This window comes from Dendrobates tinctorius, unplaced genomic scaffold (assembly GCF_039654945.1).
Source record: "Dendrobates tinctorius isolate UK_male_01 unplaced genomic scaffold, ASM3965494v1 ptg000257l, whole genome shotgun sequence".
Taxonomy (NCBI): domain Eukaryota; kingdom Metazoa; phylum Chordata; class Amphibia; order Anura; family Dendrobatidae; genus Dendrobates; species Dendrobates tinctorius.
The window spans coordinates 4,376,947-4,399,679 of NW_027361924.1; the positions used below are offsets into that span (position 1 = coordinate 4,376,947).

The window sequence follows — 22,733 nt, forward strand, 5'->3', positions numbered from 1 at the left end:
AATGCGTTGTGCTTCATCCATGCCTGCAAGTGGCGGCCAATAGATGCACAATTTTAAAGGCAATACCTCCCTATACTTTCAGAATTGTGTGGCCATTGGCTGCCTAATAAGACAGCCACAGCATGAAATTTAAGGGTGCAGCCACCATGGGCGGCCAATTATAAACTGAGTGGCCTTTGACAGCCACAGATTGGCGAGGTTTCGGCCACACAATGTTGTTTCACACCTGCTGCACCCAGTGTCAAATTATGGGGGTGTTCCCGTCTATAAATTCAGTACTTGCACTCAATTTTTACTTTATATTACAGAGAGAAAGGTCAAAGTTTTGGTAAAACATTTATTCATCAGTAAATAGAAGAAAAAAAAAAAAAAATTTATTACAACAGAGTGAAAAAACTATTACAAAATTGAATCTCAATTACACAAAAAATACACAAGTTATAAAACCAACAAAAATTACTAAAAAAATAGGACAAAAGTGGAAACATAGGAACAGTTCAAAAATAGAACATTTGGTTATGTCAATCAGACCCCTGTGACCCTTAGACGCCCCTCTAATGCAATAGTTTCTGTACATGACACCAAGAAAAAAGTTGTGTGTTCTAAAAAAAAAAAACTAAAATTTGTAATACAAAAATAATATAATGGGACATAATTTCAGTGTAAATGATTCCTGGGCAAGTTTCGTAAGTCCAGCAAATCCCAACCTATTATTTTCATGCATTGAGGATCCAGAAAGCTGCCTGTAACCACCACTAGAGGGAGTTCAGTGCATACAGTCTTATTATTGAGTTCAATGCATAAACTGTGTGCAGTGAGCTCCCCCTAGCGGTGGCTGCATACAGGATCTTTTTTTTCTCTGTATACAGGGAGCTCCCCCTAGTGGTGGCTGCAGACAGGATCTTATCATGCATCTCTGTATACAGGGAGCTCCCTCTAGTGGTGGCTACAGACGGGATCTTATCATGTATCTCTGTATACAGGGAGCTCCCCCTAGTGGTGACTGCAGAGGGAATCTTATCATTTTTCTCTGTATACAGAGAGCTCCCCCTAGTTATGACTGCAGACAGGATCTTATCATGTATCTCTGTATACAGGGAGCTCCCCCTAGTGGTGGCTGCAGACAGGATCTTATCATGTATCTCTATATACAGGGAGCTCCCCCTAGTGGTGACTATAGACAGAATCTTATGTATCTCTGTATACAGGGAGCTCCCCCTAGTGGTGGCTGCAAACAGAATCTTATCATGTATCTCTGTATACAGGGAGCTCCCCCTAGTGGAGGCTGCAGACAGGATCTTATGTATCTCTGTATACAGTGAGCTCCCCCTAGTGGTGGCTGCAGACAGGATCTTATCATGTATCTCTGTATACAGGGAGCTCCCAATAGTGGTGGCTGCAGACAGACATAATCCTAGGGGATTTATTGCTCTGTATCAGACAAATGGTAATCTGGCTGCCATAAATATATATTAGAGAATTGGGCACCAAGTATTTTAACTAATAAAAAATAGTGAGAAAAAAAATCGTATTCACTGATTGAAAAAAAAAAACCACCTAGGGGGCACCAGTGACAGTGAAAAATAGATTGTAATCACAAAAATGGTGTGTTGCCTACAAGATGGCATCCCAAATTTGCTAACATGCTCCTGTGAAGGGGAATCCTGCAAAGATGCTAGTCGTCCATGAGGTGTGGATCCATCCTGAGTCGGGGGGTCCTTCTATCCATAGACCCCATAGCAGATGCTATGGTAAGCTTGTCCTTGCCTATCTCTAGCATGGTGCGCACATTTACAGCGTGAGTGGGGTATGTTAATGTGTACAAGTCATCCAATGCCAAAATCTAAAGTGCAGAGTGTCACCGTCTAGTCCTGGCCATTATGGTGGCGTTCAGAGCAGCGTGATCTCACTGGGTGGCAGCGTGAGCCGCTTATCACGACTTAGGAGAAGGTTTTCCATGTGGACTGCGACCACCCGGCATAACTCCAAGCCCTGTAGGAAACGGAGATTAGGTGGTTAGAAGAGGTACTGAAATAATGCACCCCCCTACAGGTGGGAATAATGCGTCCCCTACAGGTGGGAATAATGCGTCCCCTACAGGTGGGAATAATGCGTCCCCTACAGGTGGGAATAATGCACCCCCTACAGGTGGGAATAATGCGTCCCCTACAGGTGGGAATAATGCGTCCCCTACAGGTGGGAATAATGCGTCCCCTACAGGTGGGAATAATGCGTCCCCTACAGGTGGGAATAATGCGTCCCCTACAGGTGGGAATAATGCGTCCCCTACAGGTGGGAATAATGCGTCCCCTACAGGTGGGAATAATGCGTCCCCTACAGGTGGGAATAATGCGTCCCCTACAGGTGGGAATAATGCACCCCCTACAGGTGGGAATAATGCGTCCCCTACAGGTGGGAATAATGCGTCCCCTACAGGTGGGAATAATGCGTCCCCTACAGGTGGGAATAATGCGTCCCCTACAGGTGGGAATAATGCGTCCCCTACAGGTGGGAATAATGCGTCCCCTACAGGTGGGAATAATGCGTCCCCTACAGGTGGGAATAATGCGTCCCCTACAGGTGGGAATAATGCGTCCCCTACAGGTGGGAATAATGCGTCCCCTACAGGTGGGAATAATGCGTCCCCTACAGGTGGGAATAATGCGTCCCCTACAGGTGGGAATAATGCGCCCCCTACAGGTGGGAATAATGCGTCCCCTACAGGTGGGAATAATGCGTCCCCTACAGGTGGGAATAATGCGTCCCCTACAGGTGGGAATAATGCGTCCCCTACAGGTGGGAATAATGCGTCCCCTACAGGTGGGAATAATGCGTCCCCTACAGGTGGGAATAATGCGTCCCCTACACGTGGGAATAATGCGTCCCCTACAGGTGGGAATAATGCGTCCCCTACAGGTGGGAATAATGCGTCCCCTACAGGTGGGAATAATTCGTCCCCTACAGGTGGGAATAATGCATCCCCTACAGGTGGGAATAATGCGTCCCCTACAGGTGGGAATAATGCGTCCCCTACAGGTGGGAATAATGCGTCCCCTACAGGTGGGAATAATGCGTCCCCTACAGGTGGGAATAATGCGTCCCCTACAGGTGGGAATAATGCGCCCCCTACAGGTGGGAATAATGCGTCCCCTACAGGTGGGAATAATGCGTCCCCTACAGGTGGGAATAATGCGTCCCCTACAGGTGGGAATAATGCGTCCCCTACAGGTGGGAATAATGCGCCCCCTACAGGTGGGAATAATGCGTCCCCTACAGGTGGGAATAATGCGTCCCCTACAGGTGGGAATAATGCGTCCCCTACAGGTGGGAATAATGCGCCCCCTACAGGTGGGAATAATGCGTCCCCTACAGGTGGGAATAATGCGTCCCCTACAGGTGGGAATAATGCGTCCCCTACAGGTGGGAATAATGCGTCCCCTACAGGTGGGAATAATTCGTCCCCTACAGGTGGGAATAATGCATCCCCTACAGGTGGGAATAATGCGTCCCCTACAGGTGGGAATAATGCGTCCCCTACAGGTGGGAATAATGCGTCCCCTACAGGTGGGAATAATGCGTCCCCTACACGTGGGAATAATGCGTCCCTTATACAGGTGGAATAATGCGTCCCCTACAGGTGGGAATAATGCGTCCCCCCACAGGTGGGAATAATGCGTCCCCTACAGGTGGGAATAATGCGTCCCCTACAGGTGGGAATAATGCGTCCCCTACAGGTGGGAATAATGCGTCCCCTACAGGTGGGAATAATGCGTCCCCTACAGGTGGGAATAATGCGTCCCCTACAGGTGGGAATAATGCGTCCCCTACAGGTGGGAATAATGCGTCCCCTACAGGTGGGAATAATGCGCCCCCTACAGGTGGGAATAATGCGTCCCCTACAGGTGGGAATAATGCGTCCCCTACAGGTGGGAATAATGCGTCCCCTACAGGTGGGAATAATGCGCCCCCTACAGGTGGGAATAATGCGTCCCCTACAGGTGGGAATAATGCGTCCCCTACAGGTGGGAATAATGCGTCCCCTACAGGTGGGAATAATGCGTCCCCTACAGGTGGGAATAATGCGTCCCCTACAGGTGGGAATAATGCGTCCCCTACAGGTGGGAATAATGCGTCCCCTACAGGTGGGAATAATGCGTCCCCTACAGGTGGGAATAATGCGTCCCCTACAGGTGGGAATAATGCGTCCCCTACAGGTGGGAATAATGCGTCCCCTACAGGTGGGAATAATGCGCCCCCTACAGGTGGGAATAATGCGTCCCCTACAGGTGGGAATAATGCGTCCCCTACAGGTGGGAATAATGCGTCCCCTACAGGTGGGAATAATGCGTCCCCTACAGGTGGGAATAATGCGTCCCCTACAGGTGGGAATAATGCGTCCCCTACACGTGGGAATAATGCGTCCCTTATACAGGTGGAATAATGCGTCCCCTACAGGTGGGAATAATGCGTCCCCCCACAGGTGGGAATAATGCGTCCCCTACAGGTGGGAATAATGCGTCCCCTACAGGTGGGAATAATGCGTCCCCTACAGGTGGGAATAATGCGCCCCCTACAGGTGGGAATAATGCGTCCCCTACAGGTGGGAATAATGCGTCCCCTACAGGTGGGAATAATGCGTCCCCTACAGGTGGGAATGGAGATGATGACCTCACATGTCAATGATATATGACTATTAGGGTGCAATAAAAAAGTCCTTCTGTCGGAGCCATGATATAATGCATCACCACATTACCGGGGTCCTAAACTTTCGTGAAATGTTATAGTGAGGAGACGGTGTGGCTTTCTATGGTATGACATGTCTCAGTTGTGCTTTATTTCAAGGCAGGTGCCGTTCTGCAGCCCTATCTAAGGCCTCCTTCAGACGTCCTGATGATTTTGTTACTGGAAAAGCCAGTACTGGTGAGATCCGTGGTCCATGTCTGCGTGCTGTCCGTGTGCTGTCAGTGTGACATGCTTGGAATGAAATGCAGCATAGAAATTAGACATGGGAGCACACACCAATTTTTTTAATTTAATTCTTAATTATCCACGCACTGTACACAGCGGGTGCTGAATACAACTCACATCATTGTCGCCTTGTCGCACTGAGCTCAGGGAGACTAGGCGACAATGATCAGTGCTTTCTTCAGCACCCGATGTCTGGGAACAGCGCTAACTGTACCGCTTTTTCCAAGGTGCCGGTACATGTCACTCTGATGACACACGGAAGTCATCCGTGTGTCATCAGTGTGTACGTGTGTGGGACGTTTTGCGGCCCATACTGCTGATAAAAAAAATGGGCGTCAGCTTGTTTTCCCACACAGACACGGTCCATTTGAAAAACCTGACACGTGCGCCCCACCATTGGATACAATGAGTGTGCGTGTGTCCCTATTTCGGGTCCTTAAAAAACGGACCACATACGGACATGAAAAATGGAGTTGTGAATTGGGCCTAATGTGTTAAGGCCTGTTTCACACTTCAGTTTTTTGTGTCAGTTAAAATCCGCCAAAATGGCGGAAAGCGGATCCGTTGGTAACTGATGTGAACGGATGCCACCAGACCGTTTTTTTGACGGATCCGTTGAATGAAGAATTTTAAAGGAACCGCAGCCCGGGGAGGAGAGAGAGAGAGAGGAGAGAGAGAGGAGAGAGAGAGGAGAGAGAGAGGAGAGAGAGAGAGGAGAGAGAGAGGAGAGAGAGGAGAGAGAGAGGGGAAGAGAGAGAGGGGAAGAGAAAGAGAGCGAGAGAGAGAGAGAATTTTTTCCGTCCTTCAGAAAGGATTTCAGGGTTAAATTTCCGGCTGACTTCCTTCCTCCGGGCATGCACACTGTAAAATGCGGATCCTGCAGCCAAAAAAAGTTGCATGGTCCGTCCAGGCATGTTGGCGGACGCAAAAAATTTGGCGGATCCGCAAAAAAACAGATCCAACGGATGGCCATCCGTCAAGATCCGCCGGTAATGCACCTCTATGGGGAAAAGACGGATCCGCCAACAAAAATGGCGGATCCGTTTTTTTAAAAAAACGGCGGATTTTGACTGATGGTCAAAAACGGAAGTGTGAAACAGGCCTTAGTGGTACAATGGTAAAATTACTCTTCCCCTCGTGGCAGAGGCTAGAAGAAAGAAAGATAGGACATGTTGGATTTTAACATGCCCAATCCTTTGTTTCCATGGGAGATAAGCAGCTGCCATAGGCATCTGGCAGCGGATTATTGTGCTTTCTGCACAGAGAAGACATGCGAGCACAGCATTTATGTATTAGGGGGAAGAGAGGAAAGGGCTGATGGTGACAATTATTGCATGTGTATAGACACCTTTACTGTATATGTGCCGCCATTACTCCAAATGTACAATTCCACTAACGACCCTAAATGATGAGATGAATTTAATGAATATTGATGAATGATAAGTGGAAATTAGTAACGTACCCACCGCTACCGGCTATGACTCGGGGTCCACAGGCAAAGTAGAAGACAAGAAGTGACATGAGAGGTCCCATAGACAGAAGAGACAAGTTATAAAGATGGAAACAGAAGAAAACTTTATATTGAAGCAAAAGATATTATTATTTTCATCATGGAAAATAATGAGATGACCCCTTGTATAAGGAAATAAAAGTTTTACAGATTTCTAAGATACTTTGTGTTTTCAATTCCTCACTACTTTGAGGATCTCTGCTTACAGTCAGTGAATGGCTTTCTAGCTTCCATTCACTGACAGCAAGCAAAGATCCTGATAACGGTGAGGAACTGACCCACAGGATGTGCAGAACTTTATTATGCACTGATTGATGGCTACTTTTATACTACGAAGGTGGGAAAAGGGTAACTAAGTGCTATTTCCGCAATGGTTCCCCTTTCCATCGGTGCTAGATGACGCAGCGTATGACGGGCAGCCGCTGCTTTACCTGCTCCAGCTGCAGCTGCGTTACCCGCTGTGACATCATATCACCCAGCATGATGTCAACGTAAGGGTAGCTGAGCCCCGGGGCGGGACGCTGCGTCCTAGTGCTCTGGATATCCTTCAGAGGGAACGTCACCATCAGCTCCTGGAAAACAGCGATAAAAGTGACCAGATACAATACGGTATTGTTGATTGTGAATCGGGGAGGTTCCTGCATACTGACCCCCCGGTGATCATACAAATGCACTATTGGGGCGACCCTTTTAGGCTTTATTTTTGGAAAAAACCCAATACAGTTATAAGGCCAGATGTTGCTTTATGGAAGCACCATATGGCGGCACATAGAGTGCATATGTAATATGGGCCTCTGTGTACCGCCATACAGGATCTGTGTGCGGCTTTGCTGTGCGCACGGACCCTTAGGGTCAGTCATCGTCCTAGATACATACGTGGGTTTCCTTGTTGAGGAAGTTGAGGCCGTTCTGATTGATGGCCAGGATGCACGGAGAGATGACCATGTTGTTACTACAACTCTGGATGTAGAAGAAAGAGGAGCCGAACATGGGGAAAGCGCTGACCAGACCTGCGGGAAGAAGCCGGCAATGTATGAGCTCAGCCCTGCGTGTAAGGCAATCGCTTATATAACAATTTTCCCAAGGGAAAGCTCACTTGTAGAATCTGGAAGAGAATCGAGACTCTGCGGATATAATGGCAGGATCCTGGCACAGTCCTGCCGGGCAATAGGGGCAGTCGCTGCCGCCATAGAGAAGTACCTGTGCTCCATTGCTCATAACTGGAGCAATTCTGCCATAAGAAGCAAATCTAGGAATTGCCAGTTAAGCAATATAAGTGTTAGCCATTTCTTACCTAAGAACTGAGCCCGTCCCTGGTGTGGGCTGAGAGGCTGGATCTGCTGCATATGATGCATCACCATGTTCAGCCAGGACTGAGGCTTCACCACCTTGTAGTACTGGCTGGGGATGTAGTCCTGCACCTCCCGACTGCAGAAGAAGGGACACAGGGGCTTATTCAATGAATGGTGTGGAGGCTGTGCTCCAAGTGGAGGCTGTGCTACATGTGGAGGCTGTGCTACATGTGGAGGCTGTGCTACATGTGGAGGCTGTGCTACATGTGGAGGCTGTGCTATATGTGGAGGCTGTGCTACATGTGGAGGCTGTGCTACATGTGGAGGCTGTGCTATATGTGGAGGCTGTGCTACATGTGGAGGCTGTGCTATATGTGGAGGCTGTGCTCCAAGTGGAGGCTGTGCTACATGTGGAGGCTGTGCTATATGTGGAGGCTGTGCTCCAAGTGGAGGCTGTGCTACATGTGGAGGCTGTGCTATATGTGGAGGCTGTGCTCCAAGTGGAGGCTGTGCTATATGTGGAGGCTGTGCTCCAAGTGGAGGCTGTGCTACATGTGGAGGCTGTGCTATATGTGGAGACTGTGCTATATGTGGAGGCTGTGCTACATGTGGAGGCTGTGCTACATGTGGAGCCTGTGCTACATGTGGAGGCTGTGCTACATGTGGAGGCTGTGCTACATGTGGAGGCTGTGCTACATGTGGAGGCTGTGCTACATGTGGAGGCTGTGCTATATGTGGAGGCTGTGCTACATGTGGAGCCTGTGCTATATGTGGAGGCTGTGCTCCAAGTGGAGGCTGTGCTACATGTGGAGGCTGTGCTATATGTGGAGGCTGTGCTCCAAGTGGAGGCTGTGCTACATGTGGAGGCTGTGCTACATGTGGAGGCTGTGCTATATGTGGAGGCTGTGCTCCAAGTGGAGGCTGTGCTACATGTGGAGGCTGTGCTACATGTGGAGGCTGTGCTATATGTGGAGGCTGTGCTATATGTGGAAGCCGTGCTATATGTGGAGGCTGTGCTACATGTGGAGGCTGTGCTACATGTGGAGGCTGTGCTACATGTGGAGGCTGTGCTATAAGTGGAGGCTGTGCTACATGTGGAGGCTGTGCTACATGTGGAGGCTGTGCTGTATGTGGAGGCTGTGCTACATGTGGAGCCTGTGCTACATGTGGAGGCTGTGCTATATGTGGAGGCTGTGCTGTATGTGGAGGCTGTGCTGTATGTGGAGACTGTGCTATATGTGGAGGCTGTGCTACATGTGGAGGCTGTGCTACATGTGGAGGCTGTGCTATATGTGGAGGCTGTGCTATATGTGGAGGCTGTGCTACATGTGGAGGCTGTGCTATATGTGGAGGCTGTGCTATATGTGGAGGCTGTGCTCCAAGTGGAGGCTGTGCTACATGTGGAGGCTGTGCTACATGTGGAGGCTGTGCTATATGTGGAGGCTGTGCTATATGTGGAAGCCGTGCTATATGTGGAGGCTGTGCTACATGTGGAGGCTGTGCTACATGTGGAGGCTGTGCTACATGTGGAGGCTGTGCTATAAGTGGAGGCTGTGCTACATGTGGAGGCTGTGCTACATGTGGAGGCTGTGCTGTATGTGGAGGCTGTGCTACATGTGGAGCCTGTGCTACATGTGGAGGCTGTGCTATATGTGGAGGCTGTGCTGTATGTGGAGGCTGTGCTGTATGTGGAGACTGTGCTATATGTGGAGGCTGTGCTACATGTGGAGGCTGTGCTACATGTGGAGGCTGTGCTATATGTGGAGGCTGTGCTATATGTGGAGGCTGTGCTACATGTGGAGGCTGTGCTATATGTGGAGGCTGTGCTATATGTGGAGGCTGTGCTACATGTGGAGGCTGTGCTGTATGTGGAGGCTGTGCTATATGTGGAGACTGTGCTACATGTGGAGGCTGTGCTACATGTGGAGGCTGTGCTATATGTGGAGGCTGTGCTATATGTGGAGGCTGTGCTACATGTGGAGGCTGTGCTACATGTGGAGGCTGTGCTACATGTGGAGGCTGTGCTATATGTGGAGACTGTGCTACATGTGGAGGCTGTGCTATATGTGGAGACTGTGCTACATGTGGAGGCTGTGCTATATGTGGAGACTGTGCTACATGTGGAGGCTGTGCTGTATGTGGAGGCTGTGCTATATGTGGAGACTGTGCTATATGTGGAGGCTGTGCTATATGTGGAGGCTGTGCTACATGTGGAGGCTGTGCTGTATGTGGAGGCTGTGCTACATGTGGAGGCTGTGCTACATGTGGAGGCTGTGCTACATGTGGAGGCTGTGCTGTATGTGGAGGCTGTGCTACATGTGGAGGCTGTGCTACATGTGGAGGCTGTGCTACATGTGGAGGCTGTGCTGTATGTGGAGGCTGTGCTATATGTGGAGGCTGTGCTATGTTTGCTACATCAAGCAGGATGAATAGAAATACTTATATACAGGGAGCCAAAGGAATAAGGTGGTGAGGCGGATACGCACGCAGTCGGCAGGTAGACACTGTCCTTGGCACGATGCTGCAAAGCTGCCAGTCTCGATATCTGCTGAAACTGCGGCTCGGTGGGTTTAGCATGAGAAAAAACATTAAAAAGTCCTTTCAAGTAATCCGGTAACACCTGCGGAGCAAGAACATCCCAACATGAAGATGGAGGCGCCCGAGTGTCAGCGTGATTATCCTGTACCCCATGTCAGTGTCATGATCCTGTAGCCCAAGTGTCAGTGTCATCATCCCGTAGCCCGAGTGTCAGTGTCATTATCCTGTACCCCAAGTGTCAGTGTCATTATCCTGTACCCCAAGTGTCAGTGTCATTATCCTGTACCCCGAGTGTCAGTGTCATTATCCTGTACCTCAGTGTCAGTGTCATTATCCTGTACCCCAAGTGTCATTATCCTGTACCTCAAGTGTCAGTGTCATTTTCCCGTAGCCCGAGTGTCAGTGTCATTATCCTGTACCGAGTGTCAGTGTCATTATCCTGTACCCTGAGTGTCATTATCCTGTACCCCAAGTGTCAGTGTCATTATCCTGTACCCCAAGTGTCAGTGTCATTATCCTGTACCCCAAGTGTCAGTGTCATTATCCTGGACCCCGAGTGTCAGTGTCATTATCCTGAACCCCCAGTGTCATTATCCTGTACCCCAAGTGTCAGTGTCATTATCCTGTACCCCGAGTGTCAGTGTCATTATCCTGATCCCCCAGTGTCAGTGTCATTAACCTGTACCCCAAGTGTCAGTGCCATTATCCTGTACCCCAAGTGTCAGTGTCATTAACCTGTACCCCAAGTGTCAGTGCCATTATCCTGTACCCCAAGTGTCAGTGTCATTATCCTGTACCCCAAGTGTCAGTGTCATTATCCTGTACCCCAAGTGTCAGTGTCATTATCCTGTACCCCGAGTGTCAGTGTCATTATCCTGTACCCCGAGTGTCAGTGTCATTATCCTGATCCCCCAGTGTCAGTGTCATTAACCTGTACCCCAAGTGTCAGTGTCATTATACTGTACCCCAAGTGTCAGTGTCATTAACCTGTACCCCAAGTGTCAGTGCCATTATCCTGTACCCCAAGTGTCAGTGTCATTAACCTGTACCCCAAGTGTCAGTGCCATTATCCTGTACCCCAAGTGTCAGTGTCATTATCCTGTACCCCGAGTGTCAGTGTCATTAACCTGTACCCCAAGTGTCAGTGCCATTATCCTGTACCCCAAGTGTCAGTGTCATTATCCTGTACCCCGAGTGTCAGTGTCATTAACCTGTACCCCAAGTGTCAGTGTCATTATCCTGTACCCCAAGTGTCAGCGTCATTATCCTGTACCCCAAGTGTCAGTGTCATTATCCTGGACCCCGAGTGTCAGTGTCATTATCCTGAACCCCCAGTGTCATTATCCTGTACCCCAAGTGTCAGTGTCATTATCCTGTACCGAGTGTCAGTGTCATTATCCTGTACCCTGAGTGTCATTATCCTGTACCCCAAGTGTCAGTGTCATTATCCTGTACCCCAAGTGTCAGTGTCATTATCCTGTACCCCAAGTGTCAGTGTCATTATCCTGGACCCCGAGTGTCAGTGTCATTATCCTGAACCCCAGTGTCATTATCCTGTACCCCAAGTGTCAGTGTCATTATCCTGTACCCCGAGTGTCAGTGTCATTATCCTGATCCCCCAGTGTCAGTGTCATTAACCTGTACCCCAAGTGTCAGTGCCATTATCCTGTACCCCAAGTGTCAGTGTCATTAACCTGTACCCCAAGTGTCAGTGCCATTATCCTGTACCCCAAGTGTCAGTGTCATTATCCTGTACCCCAAGTGTCAGTGTCATTATCCTGTACCCCAAGTGTCAGTGTCATTATCCTGTACCCCGAGTGTCAGTGTCATTATCCTGTACCCCGAGTGTCAGTGTCATTATCCTGATCCCCCAGTGTCAGTGTCATTAACCTGTACCCCAAGTGTCAGTGTCATTATACTGTACCCCAAGTGTCAGTGTCATTAACCTGTACCCCAAGTGTCAGTGCCATTATCCTGTACCCCAAGTGTCAGTGTCATTAACCTGTACCCCAAGTGTCAGTGCCATTATCCTGTACCCCAAGTGTCAGTGTCATTATCCTGTACCCCGAGTGTCAGTGTCATTAACCTGTACCCCAAGTGTCAGTGCCATTATCCTGTACCCCAAGTGTCAGTGTCATTATCCTGTACCCCGAGTGTCAGTGTCATTAACCTGTACCCCAAGTGTCAGTGTCATTATCCTGTACCCCAAGTGTCAGCGTCATTATCCTGTACCCCGAGTGTCAGTGTCATTATCCTGTACCCCAAGTGTCAGCGTCATTATACTGTACCCCAAGTGTCAGTGTCATTATCCTGTACCCCAAGTGTCACAGTAATTGTTATGAGGAGACATTATGATGCCCCCGTATACACGTCCCACTTGGTGTAGATGAGGGACGATCGGTGCCCCCGTATACACGTCCCTCTTGGTGTAGATGAGGAGACATTATGATGCCCCCGTATACACATCCCTCTTGGTGTAGATGAGGGACGATCGGTGCCCCCTGTATACACGTCCCTCTTGGTGTAGATGAGGGATGATCGGTACCCCTGTATACACATCCCTCTTGGTGTAGATGAGGGATGATTGGTGCCCCCGTATACACGTCCCTCTTGGTGTAGATGAGGGATGATCGGTGCCCCCGTATACACATCCCTCTTGGTGTAGATGAGGGACGATCGGTGCCCCCCGTATACACATCCCTCTTGGTGTAGATGAGGGATGATCGGTGCCCCCGTATACACGTCCCTCTTGGTGTAGATGAGGGATGATCGGTGCCCCCGTATACACGTCCCTCTTGGTGTAGATGAGGGACGATCGGTGCCCCCGTATACACATCCCTCTTGGTGTAGATGAGGGATGATCGGTGCCCCCTGTATACACTTTCCTCTTGGTGTAGATGATGGACGATCGGTGCCCCCCGTATACACATCCCTCTTGGTGTAGATGAGGGATGATCGGTGCCCCCGTATACACTTCCCTCTTGGTGTAGATGAGGGATGATCGGTGCCCCCGTATACACGTCCCTCTTGGTGTAGATGAGGGATGATCGGTGCCCCCGTATACACATCCCTCTTGGTGTAGATGAGGGACGATCGGTGCCCCCTGTATACACATCCCTCTTGGTGTAGATGATGGATGATCGGTGCCCCCTGTATACACGTCCCTCTTGGTGTAGATGAGGGATGATCGGTGCCCCCGTATACTCATCCCTCTTGGTGTAGATGAGGGACGATCGGTGCCCCCGTATACACGTCCCTCTTGGTGTAGATGAGGGACGATCAGTGCCCCCGTATACACATCCCTCTTGGTGTAGATGAGGGATGATCGGTGCCCCCGTATACACGTCCCTCTTGGTGTAGATGATGGATGATTGGTGCCCCCTGTATACACGTCCCTCTTGGTGTAGATGAGGGACGATCGGTGCCCCCTGTATACACGTCCCTCTTGGTGTAGATGAGGGACGATCGGTGCCCCCTGTATACACGTCCCTCTTGGTGTAGATGAGGGATGATCGGTACCCCTGTATACACATCCCTCTTGGTGTAGATGAGGGATGATCGGTACCCCTGTATACACATCCCTCTTGGTGTAGATGAGGGACGATCGGTGCCCCCTGTATACACATCCCTCTTGGTGTAGATGAGGGATGATCGGTGCCCCCGTATACACATCCCTCTTGGTGTAGATGAGGGATGATCGGTGCCCCCGTATACACGTCCCTCTTGGTGTAGATGAGGGATGATCGGTGCTCCCGTATACACATCCCTCTTGGTGTAGATGAGGGACGATCGGTGCCCCCCGTATACACATCCCCCTTGGTGTAGATGAGGGATGATCGGTGCCCCCGTATACACGTCCCTCTTGGTGTAGATGAGGGACGATCGGTGCCCCCTGTATACACGTCCCTCTTGGTGTAGATGAGGGATGATCGGTACCCCTGTATACACATCCCTCTTGGTGTAGATGAGGGATGATTGGTGCCCCCGTATACACGTCCCTCTTGGTGTAGATGAGGGATGATCGGTGCCCCCGTATACACATCCCTCTTGGTGTAGATGAGGGACGATCGGTGCCCCCCGTATACACGTCCCTCTTGGTGTAGATGAGGGATGATCGGTGCCCCCGTATACACGTCCCTCTTGGTGTAGATGAGGGATGATCGGTGCCCCCGTATACACGTCCCTCTTGGTGTAGATGAGGGACGATCGGTGCCCCCGTATACACATCCCTCTTGGTGTAGATGAGGGATGATCGGTGCCCCCTGTATACACTTTCCTCTTGGTGTAGATGAGGGATGATCGGTGCTCCCGTATACACTTCCCTCTTGGTGTAGATGAGGGATGATCGGTGCCCCCGTATACACATCCCTCTTGGTGTAGATGAGGGACGATCGGTGCCCCCTGTATACACATCCCTCTTGGTGTAGATGATGGATGATCGGTGCCCCCTGTATACACATCCCTCTTGGTGTAGATGAGGGATGATCGGTGCCCCCGTATACTCATCCCTCTTGGTGTAGATGAGGGACGATCGGTGCCCCCGTATACACATCCCTCTTGGTGTAGATGAGGGACGATCAGTGCCCCCGTATACACATCCCTCTTGGTGTAGATGAGGGATGATCGGTGCCCCCGTATACACTTTCCTCTTGGTGTAGATGAGGGATGATCGGTGCCCCCGTATACACATCCCTCTTGGTGTAGATGAGGGATGATCGGTGCCCCCTGTATACACATCCCTCTTGGTGTAGATGAGGGATGATCGGTGCCCCCGTATACACATCCCTCTTGGTGTAGATGAGGGATGATCGGTGCCCCCTGTATACACATCCCTCTTGGTGTAGATGAGGGATGATCGGTGCCCCCGTATACACATCCCTCTTGGTGTAGATGAGGGATGATCGGTGCTCCCGTATACACATCCCTCTTGGTGTAGATGAGGGATGATCGGTGCCACCGTATACACATCCCTCTTGGTGTAGATGAGGGATGATCGGTGCCCCCCGTATACACATCCCTCTTGGTGTAGATGAGGGATGATCGGTGCTCCCGTATACACATCACTCTTGGAGTAGATGAGGGATGATCGGTGCCCCCGTATACACGTCCCTCTTGGTGTAGATGAGGGATGATCGGTTCCCCCTGTATACACTTCCCTCTTGGTGTAGATGAGGGATGATCGGTTCCCCCTGTATACACATCCCTCTTGGTGTAGATGAGGGATGATCGGTGCCCCCTGTATACACATCCCTCTTGGTGTAGATGAGGGATGATCGGTTCCCCCTGTATACACATCCCTCTTGGTGTAGATGAGGGATGATCGGTGCTCCCGTATACACGTCCCTCTTGGAGTAGATGAGGGATGATCGGTGCCCCCGTATACACATCCCTCTTGGTGTAGATGAGGGATGATCGGTGCTCCCGTATACACTTCCCTCTTGGTGTAGATGAGGGATGATCGGTGCCCCCGTATACACATCCCTCTTGGTGTAGATGAGGGATGATTGGTGCTCCCGTATACACATCCCTCTTGGAGTAGATGAGGGATGATCGGTGCCCCCGTATACACGTCCCTCTTGGTGTAGATGAGGGATGATCGGTTCCCCCTGTATACACATCCCTCTTGGTGTAGATGAGGGATGATCGGTGCTCCCGTATACACTTCCCTCTTGGTGTAGATGAGGGATGATCGGTGCCCCCCGTATACACATCCCTCTTGGTGTAGATGAGGGATGATCGGTGCTCCCGTATACACATCCCTCTTGGAGTAGATGAGGGATGATCGGTGCCCCCGTATACACGTCCCTCTTGGTGTAGATGAGGGATGATCGGTTCCCCCTGTATACACATCCCTCTTGGTGTAGATGAGGGATGATCGGTGCTCCCGTATACACTTCCCTCTTGGTGTAGATGAGGGATGATCGGTTCCCCCGTATACACGTCCCTCTTGGTGTAGATGAGGGATGATCGGTTCCCCCTGTATACACATCCCTCTTGGTGTAGATGAGGGATGATCGGTTCCCCCTGTATACACTTCCCTCTTGGAGTAGATGAGGGATGATCGGTGCCCCCGTATACACGTCCCTCTTGGTGTAGATGAGGGATGATCGGTTCCCCCTGTATACACATCCCTCTTGGTGTAGATGAGGGATGATCGGTGCCCCCGTATACACGTCCCTCTTGGTGTAGATGAGGGATGATCGGTTCCCCCTGTATACACATCCCTCTTGGAGTAGATGAGGGATGATCGGTGCCCCCGTATACACGTCCCTCTTGGTGTAGATGAGGGATGATCGGTTCCCCCTGTATACACGTCCCTCTTGGTGTAGATGAGGGATGATCGGTGCCCCCTGTATACACATCCCTCTTGGTGTAGATGAGGGATGATCGGTGCTCCCGTATACACTTCCCTCTTGGTGTAGATGAGGGATGATCGGTGCCCCCGTATACACATCCCTCTTGGTGTAGATGAGGGATGATCGGTGCTCCCGTATACACATCCCTCTTGGAGTAGATGAGGGATGATCGGTGCCCCCGTATACACGTCCCTCTTGGTGTAGATGAGGGATGATCGGTTCCCCCTGTATACACATCCCTCTTGGTGTAGATGAGGGATGATCGGTGCTCCCGTATACACTTCCCTCTTGGTGTAGATGAGGGATGATCGGTGCCCCCCGTATACACATCCCTCTTGGTGTAGATGAGGGATGATCGGTGCTCCCGTATACACATCCCTCTTGGAGTAGATGAGGGATGATCGGTGCCCCCGTATACACGTCCCTCTTGGTGTAGATGAGGGATGATCGGTTCCCCCTGTATACACATCCCTCTTGGTGTAGATGAGGGATGATCGGTGCTCCCGTATACACTTCCCTCTTGGTGTAGATGAGGGATGATCGGTTCCCCCGTATACACGTCCCTCTTGGTGTAGATGAGGGATGATCGGTTCCCCCTGTATACACATCCCTCTTGGTGTAGATGAGGGATGATCGGTTCCCCCTGTATACACTTCCCTCTTGGAGTAGATGAGGGATGATCGGTGCCCCCGTATACACGTCCCTCTTGGTGTAGATGAGGGATGATCGGTTCCCCCTGTATACACATCCCTCTTGGTGTAGATGAGGGATGATCGGTGCCCCCGTATACACGTCCCTCTTGGTGTAGATGAGGGATGATCGGTTCCCCCTGTATACACATCCCTCTTGGAGTAGATGAGGGATGATCGGTGCCCCCGTATACACGTCCCTCTTGGTGTAGATGAGGGATGATCGGTTCCCCCTGTATACACGTCCCTCTTGGTGTAGATGAGGGATGATCGGTGCTCCCGTATACACTTCCCTCTTGGTGTAGATGAGGGATGATCGGTGCCCCCTGTATACACGTCCCTCTTGGTGTAGATGAGGGATGATCGGTGCCCCCGTATACACATCCCTCTTGGTGTAGATGAGGGATGATCGGTTCCCCCTGTATACACGTCCCTCTTGGTGTAGATGAGGGATGATCGGTGCCCCCGTATACACATCCCTCTTGGTGTAGATGAGGGATGATCGGTTCCCCCTGTATACACATCCCTCTTGGTGTAGATGAGGGATGATCGGTGCTCCCGTATACACATCCCTCTTGGAGTAGATGAGGGATGATCGGTGCCCCCGTATACACGTCCCTCTTGGTGTAGATGAGGGATGATCGGTTCCCCCTGTATACACTTCCCTCTTGGTGTAGATGAGGGATGATCGTGCCCCCGTATACACATCCCTCTTGGTGTAGATGAGGGATGATCGGTGCCCCCCGTATACACATCCCTCTTGGAGTAGATGAGGGATGATCGGTGCCCCCCGTATACACATCCCTCTTGGTGTAGATGAGGGACGATCGGTGCCCCCCGTATACACATCCCTCTTGGTGTAGATGAGGGATGATCGGTTCCCCCTGTATACACGTCCCTCTTGGTGTAGATGAGGGATGATCGGTGCTCCCGTATACACTTCCCTCTTGGTGTAGATGAGGGATGATCGGTGCCCCCTGTATACACGTCCCTCTTGGTGTAGATGAGGGATGATCGGTGCCCCCGTATACACATCCCTCTTGGTGTAGATGAGGGATGATCGGTTCCCCCTGTATACACATCCCTCTTGGTGTAGATGAGGGATGATCGGTGCCCCCGTATACACGTCCCTCTTGGTGTAGATGAGGGATGATCGGTGCCCCCGTATACACATCCCTCTTGGTGTAGATGAGGGATGATCGGTTCCCCCTGTATACACATCCCTCTTGGTGTAGATGAGGGATGATCGGTGCTCCCGTATACACATCCCTCTTGGAGTAGATGAGGGATGATCGGTGCCCCCGTATACACGTCCCTCTTGGTGTAGATGAGGGACGATCGGTGCCCCCTGTATACACTTCCCTCTTGGTGTAGATGAGGGATGATCGTGCCCCCGTATACACATCCCTCTTGGTGTAGATGAGGGATGATCGGTGCCCCCGTATACACATCCCTCTTGGAGTAGATGAGGGATGATCGGTGCCCCCCGTATACACATCCCTCTTGGTGTAGATGAGGGACGATCGGTGCCCCCCGTATACACATCCCTCTTGGAGTAGATGAGGGATGATCGGTGCCCCCCGTATACACATCCCTCTTGGTGTAGATGAGGGATGATCGGTGCCCCCGTATACACATCCCTCTTGGTGTAGATGAGGGACGATCGGTGCCCCCCGTATACACATCCCTCTTGGAGTAGATGAGGGATGATCGGTGCCCCCCGTATACACATCCCTCTTGGAGTAGATGAGGGATGATCGGTGCCCCCCGTATACACATCCCTCTTGGAGTAGATGAGGGATGATCGGTGCCCCCCGTATACACATCCCTCTTGGTGTAGATGAGGGATGATCGGTGCTCCCGTATACACGTCCCTCTTGGTGTAGATGAGGGATGATCGGTGCCCCCGTATACACGTCCCTCTTGGTGTAGATGAGGGATGATCGGTGCTCCCGTATACACATCCCTCTTGGTGTAGATGAGGGATGATCGGTGCTCCCGTATACACATCCCTCTTGGTTTAGATGAGGGACGATCGGTTCCCCCTGTATACACATCCCTCTTGGTGTAGATGAGGGATGATCGGTGCCCCCGTATACACATCCCTCTTGGTGTAGATGAGGGATGATCGGTGCTCCCGTATACACATCCCTCTTGGTGTAGATGAGGGATGATCGGTGCCCCCCGTATACACATCCCTCTTGGTGTAGATGAGGGACGATCGGTGCCCCCGTATACACATCCCTCTTGGTGTAGATGAGGGATGATCGGTGCTCCCGTATACACGTCCCTCTTGGTGTAGATGAGGGATGATCGGTGCCCCCGTATACACGTCCCTCTTGGTGTAGATGAGGGATGATCGGTGCTCCCGTATACACATCCCTCTTGGTGTAGATGAGGGATGATCGGTGCCCCCGTATACACATCCCTCTTGGTGTAGATGAGGGATGATCGGTGCTCCCGTATACACATCCCTCTTGGTGTAGATGAGGGATGATCGGTGCCCCCCGTATACACATCCCTCTTGGTGTAGATGAGGGATGATCGGTGCCCCCCGTATACACATCCCTCTTGGTGTAGATGAGGGATGATCGGTGCTCCCGTATACACGTCCCTCTTGGTGTAGATGAGGGATGATCGGTGCCCCCGTATACACGTCCCTCTTGGTGTAGATGAGGGATGATCGGTGCTCCCGTATACACATCCCTCTTGGTGTAGATGAGGGATGATCGGTGCTCCCGTATACACATCCCTCTTGGTTTAGATGAGGGACGATCGGTTCCCCCTGTATACACATCCCTCTTGGTGTAGATGAGGGATGATCGGTGCCCCCGTATACACATCCCTCTTGGTGTAGATGAGGGATGATCGGTGCTCCCGTATACACATCCCTCTTGGTGTAGATGAGGGATGATCGGTGCCCCTGTATACACATCCCTCTTGGTGTAGATGAGGGATGATCGGTGCTCCCGTATACACGTCCCTCTTGGAGTAGATGAGGGATGATCGGTGCCCCCTGTATACACGTCCCTCTTGGTGTAGATGAGGGATGATTGGTTCCCCCTGTATACACATCCCTCTTGGTGTAGATGAGGGATGATCGGTGCTCCCGTATACACGTCCCTCTTGGAGTAGATGAGGGATGATCGGTGCCCCCTGTATACACGTCCCTCTTGGTGTAGATGAGGGACGATCGGTGCCCCCCGTATACACATCCCTCTTGGTGTAGATGAGGGATGATCGGTGCTCCCGTATACACTTCCCTCTTGGTGTAGATGAGGGATGATCGGTGCTCCCGTATACACATCCCTCTTGGAGTAGATGAGGGATGATCGGTGCCCCCGTATACACGTCCCTCTTGGTGTAGATGAGGGATGATCGGTTCCCCCTGTATACACATCCCTCTTGGTGTAGATGAGGGATGATCGGTGCCCCCGTATACACATCCCTCTTGGTGTAGATGATGGATGATCGGTGCCCCCCGTATACACGTCCCTCTTGGTGTAGATGAGGGATGATCGGTGCTCCCGTATACACATCCCTCTTGGTGTAGATGATGGATGATCGGTGCCCCCCGTATACACGTCCCTCTTGGTGTAGATGAGGGATGATCGGTGCTCCCGTATACACATCCCTCTTGGAGTAGATGAGGGATGATCGGTGCCCCCGTATACACGTCCCTCTTGGTGTAGATGAGGGATGATCGGTTCCCCCTGTATACACTTCCCTCTTGGTGTAGATGAGGGATGATCGTGCCCCCGTATACACATCCCTCTTGGTGTAGATGAGGGATGATCGGTGCCCCCGTATACACATCCCTCTTGGAGTAGATGAGGGATGATCGGTGCCCCCCGTATACACATCCCTCTTGGTGTAGATGAGGGACGATCGGTGCCCCCCGTATACACATCCCTCTTGGTGTAGATGAGGGATGATCGGTGCTCCCGTATACACGTCCCTCTTGGTGTAGATGAGGGATGATCGGTGCCCCCGTATACACATCCCTCTTGGAGTAGATGAGGGATGATCGGTGCCCCCGTATACACGTCCCTCTTGGTGTAGATGAGGGATGATCGGTTCCCCCTGTATACACTTCCCTCTTGGTGTAGATGAGGGATGATCGGTGCCCCCGTATACACATCCCTCTTGGTGTAGATGAGGGATGATCGGTGCCCCCGTATACACATCCCTCTTGGAGTAGATGAGGGATGATCGGTGCCCCCCGTATACACATCCCTCTTGGTGTAGATGAGGGACGATCGGTGCCCCCCGTATACACATCCCTCTTGGTGTAGATGAGGGATGATCGGTGCTCCCGTATACACGTCCCTCTTGGTGTAGATGAGGGATGATCGGTGCTCCCGTATACACATCCCTCTTGGAGTAGATGAGGGACGATCAGTGCCCCCGTATACACGTCCCTCTTGGTGTAGATGAGGGATGATCGGTGCTCCCGTATACACGTCCCTCTTGGTGTAGATGAGGGATGATCGGTGCCCCCGTATACACGTCCCTCTTGGTGTAGATGAGGGATGATCGGTGCTCCCGTATACACATCCCTCTTGGAGTAGATGAGGGACGATCAGTGCCCCCGTATACACATCCCTCTTGGTGTAGATGAGGGATGATCGGTGCTCCCGTATACACGTCCCTCTTGGTGTAGATGAGGGATGATCGGTGCCCCCGTATACACATCCCTCTTGGTGTAGATGAGGGATGATCGGTGCCCCCTGTATACACGTCCCTCTTGGTGTAGATGAGGGATGATCGGTGCCCCCGTATACACGTCCCTCTTGGTGTAGATGAGGGATGATCGGTGCCCCCGTATACACTTCCCTCTTGGTGTAGATGAGGGATGATCGGTGCCCCCTGTATACACGTCCCTCTTGGTGTAGATGAGGGATGATCGGTGCTCCCGTATACACGTCCCTCTTGGTGTAGATGAGGGATGATCGGTTCCCCCTGTATACACGTCCCTCTTGGTGTAGATGAGGGATGATCGGTGCCCCCTGTATACACATCCCTCTTGGTGTAGATGAGGGATGATCGGTGCCCCCGTATACACTTTCCTCTTGGTGTAGATGAGGGATGATCGGTGCCCCCGTATACACATCCCTCTTGGTGTAGATGAGGGATGATCGGTGCCCCCGTATACACTTTCCTCTTGGTGTAGATGAGGGATGATCGGTGCCCCCTGTATACACGTCCCTCTTGGTGTAGATGAGGGATGATCGGTGCCCCCTGTATACACATCCCTCTTGGTGTAGATGAGGGATGATCGGTTCCCCCTGTATACACATCCCTCTTGGTGTAGATGAGGGATGATCGGTGCTCCCGTATACACGTCCCTCTTGGTGTAGATGAGGGATGATCGGTGCCC

At 51.3% G+C, this 22,733-nt stretch overlaps 1 protein-coding gene across 1 annotated transcript in view; it reads right to left on the bottom strand.

Moving 5' to 3' along the window:
* Positions 1-340: 340 nt before the first annotated feature.
* The window catches only part of MYO15A (myosin XVA), a 77,920-nt gene continuing 55,527 nt past the window's right edge, over positions 341-22,733 (bottom strand). Inside the window, exons 58-62 of the mRNA XM_073558701.1 lie at positions 10,257-10,390; positions 7,773-7,906; positions 7,355-7,488; positions 6,910-7,050; positions 341-1,992 (exon numbers count right to left, since the gene is read on the bottom strand). Of these exons, the coding sequence (XP_073414802.1) occupies positions 1,891-1,992; positions 6,910-7,050; positions 7,355-7,488; positions 7,773-7,906; positions 10,257-10,390 (645 nt within the window). The 3' untranslated portion in view covers positions 341-1,890. The remainder of the gene's footprint in view (positions 1,993-6,909; positions 7,051-7,354; positions 7,489-7,772; positions 7,907-10,256; positions 10,391-22,733) is intronic.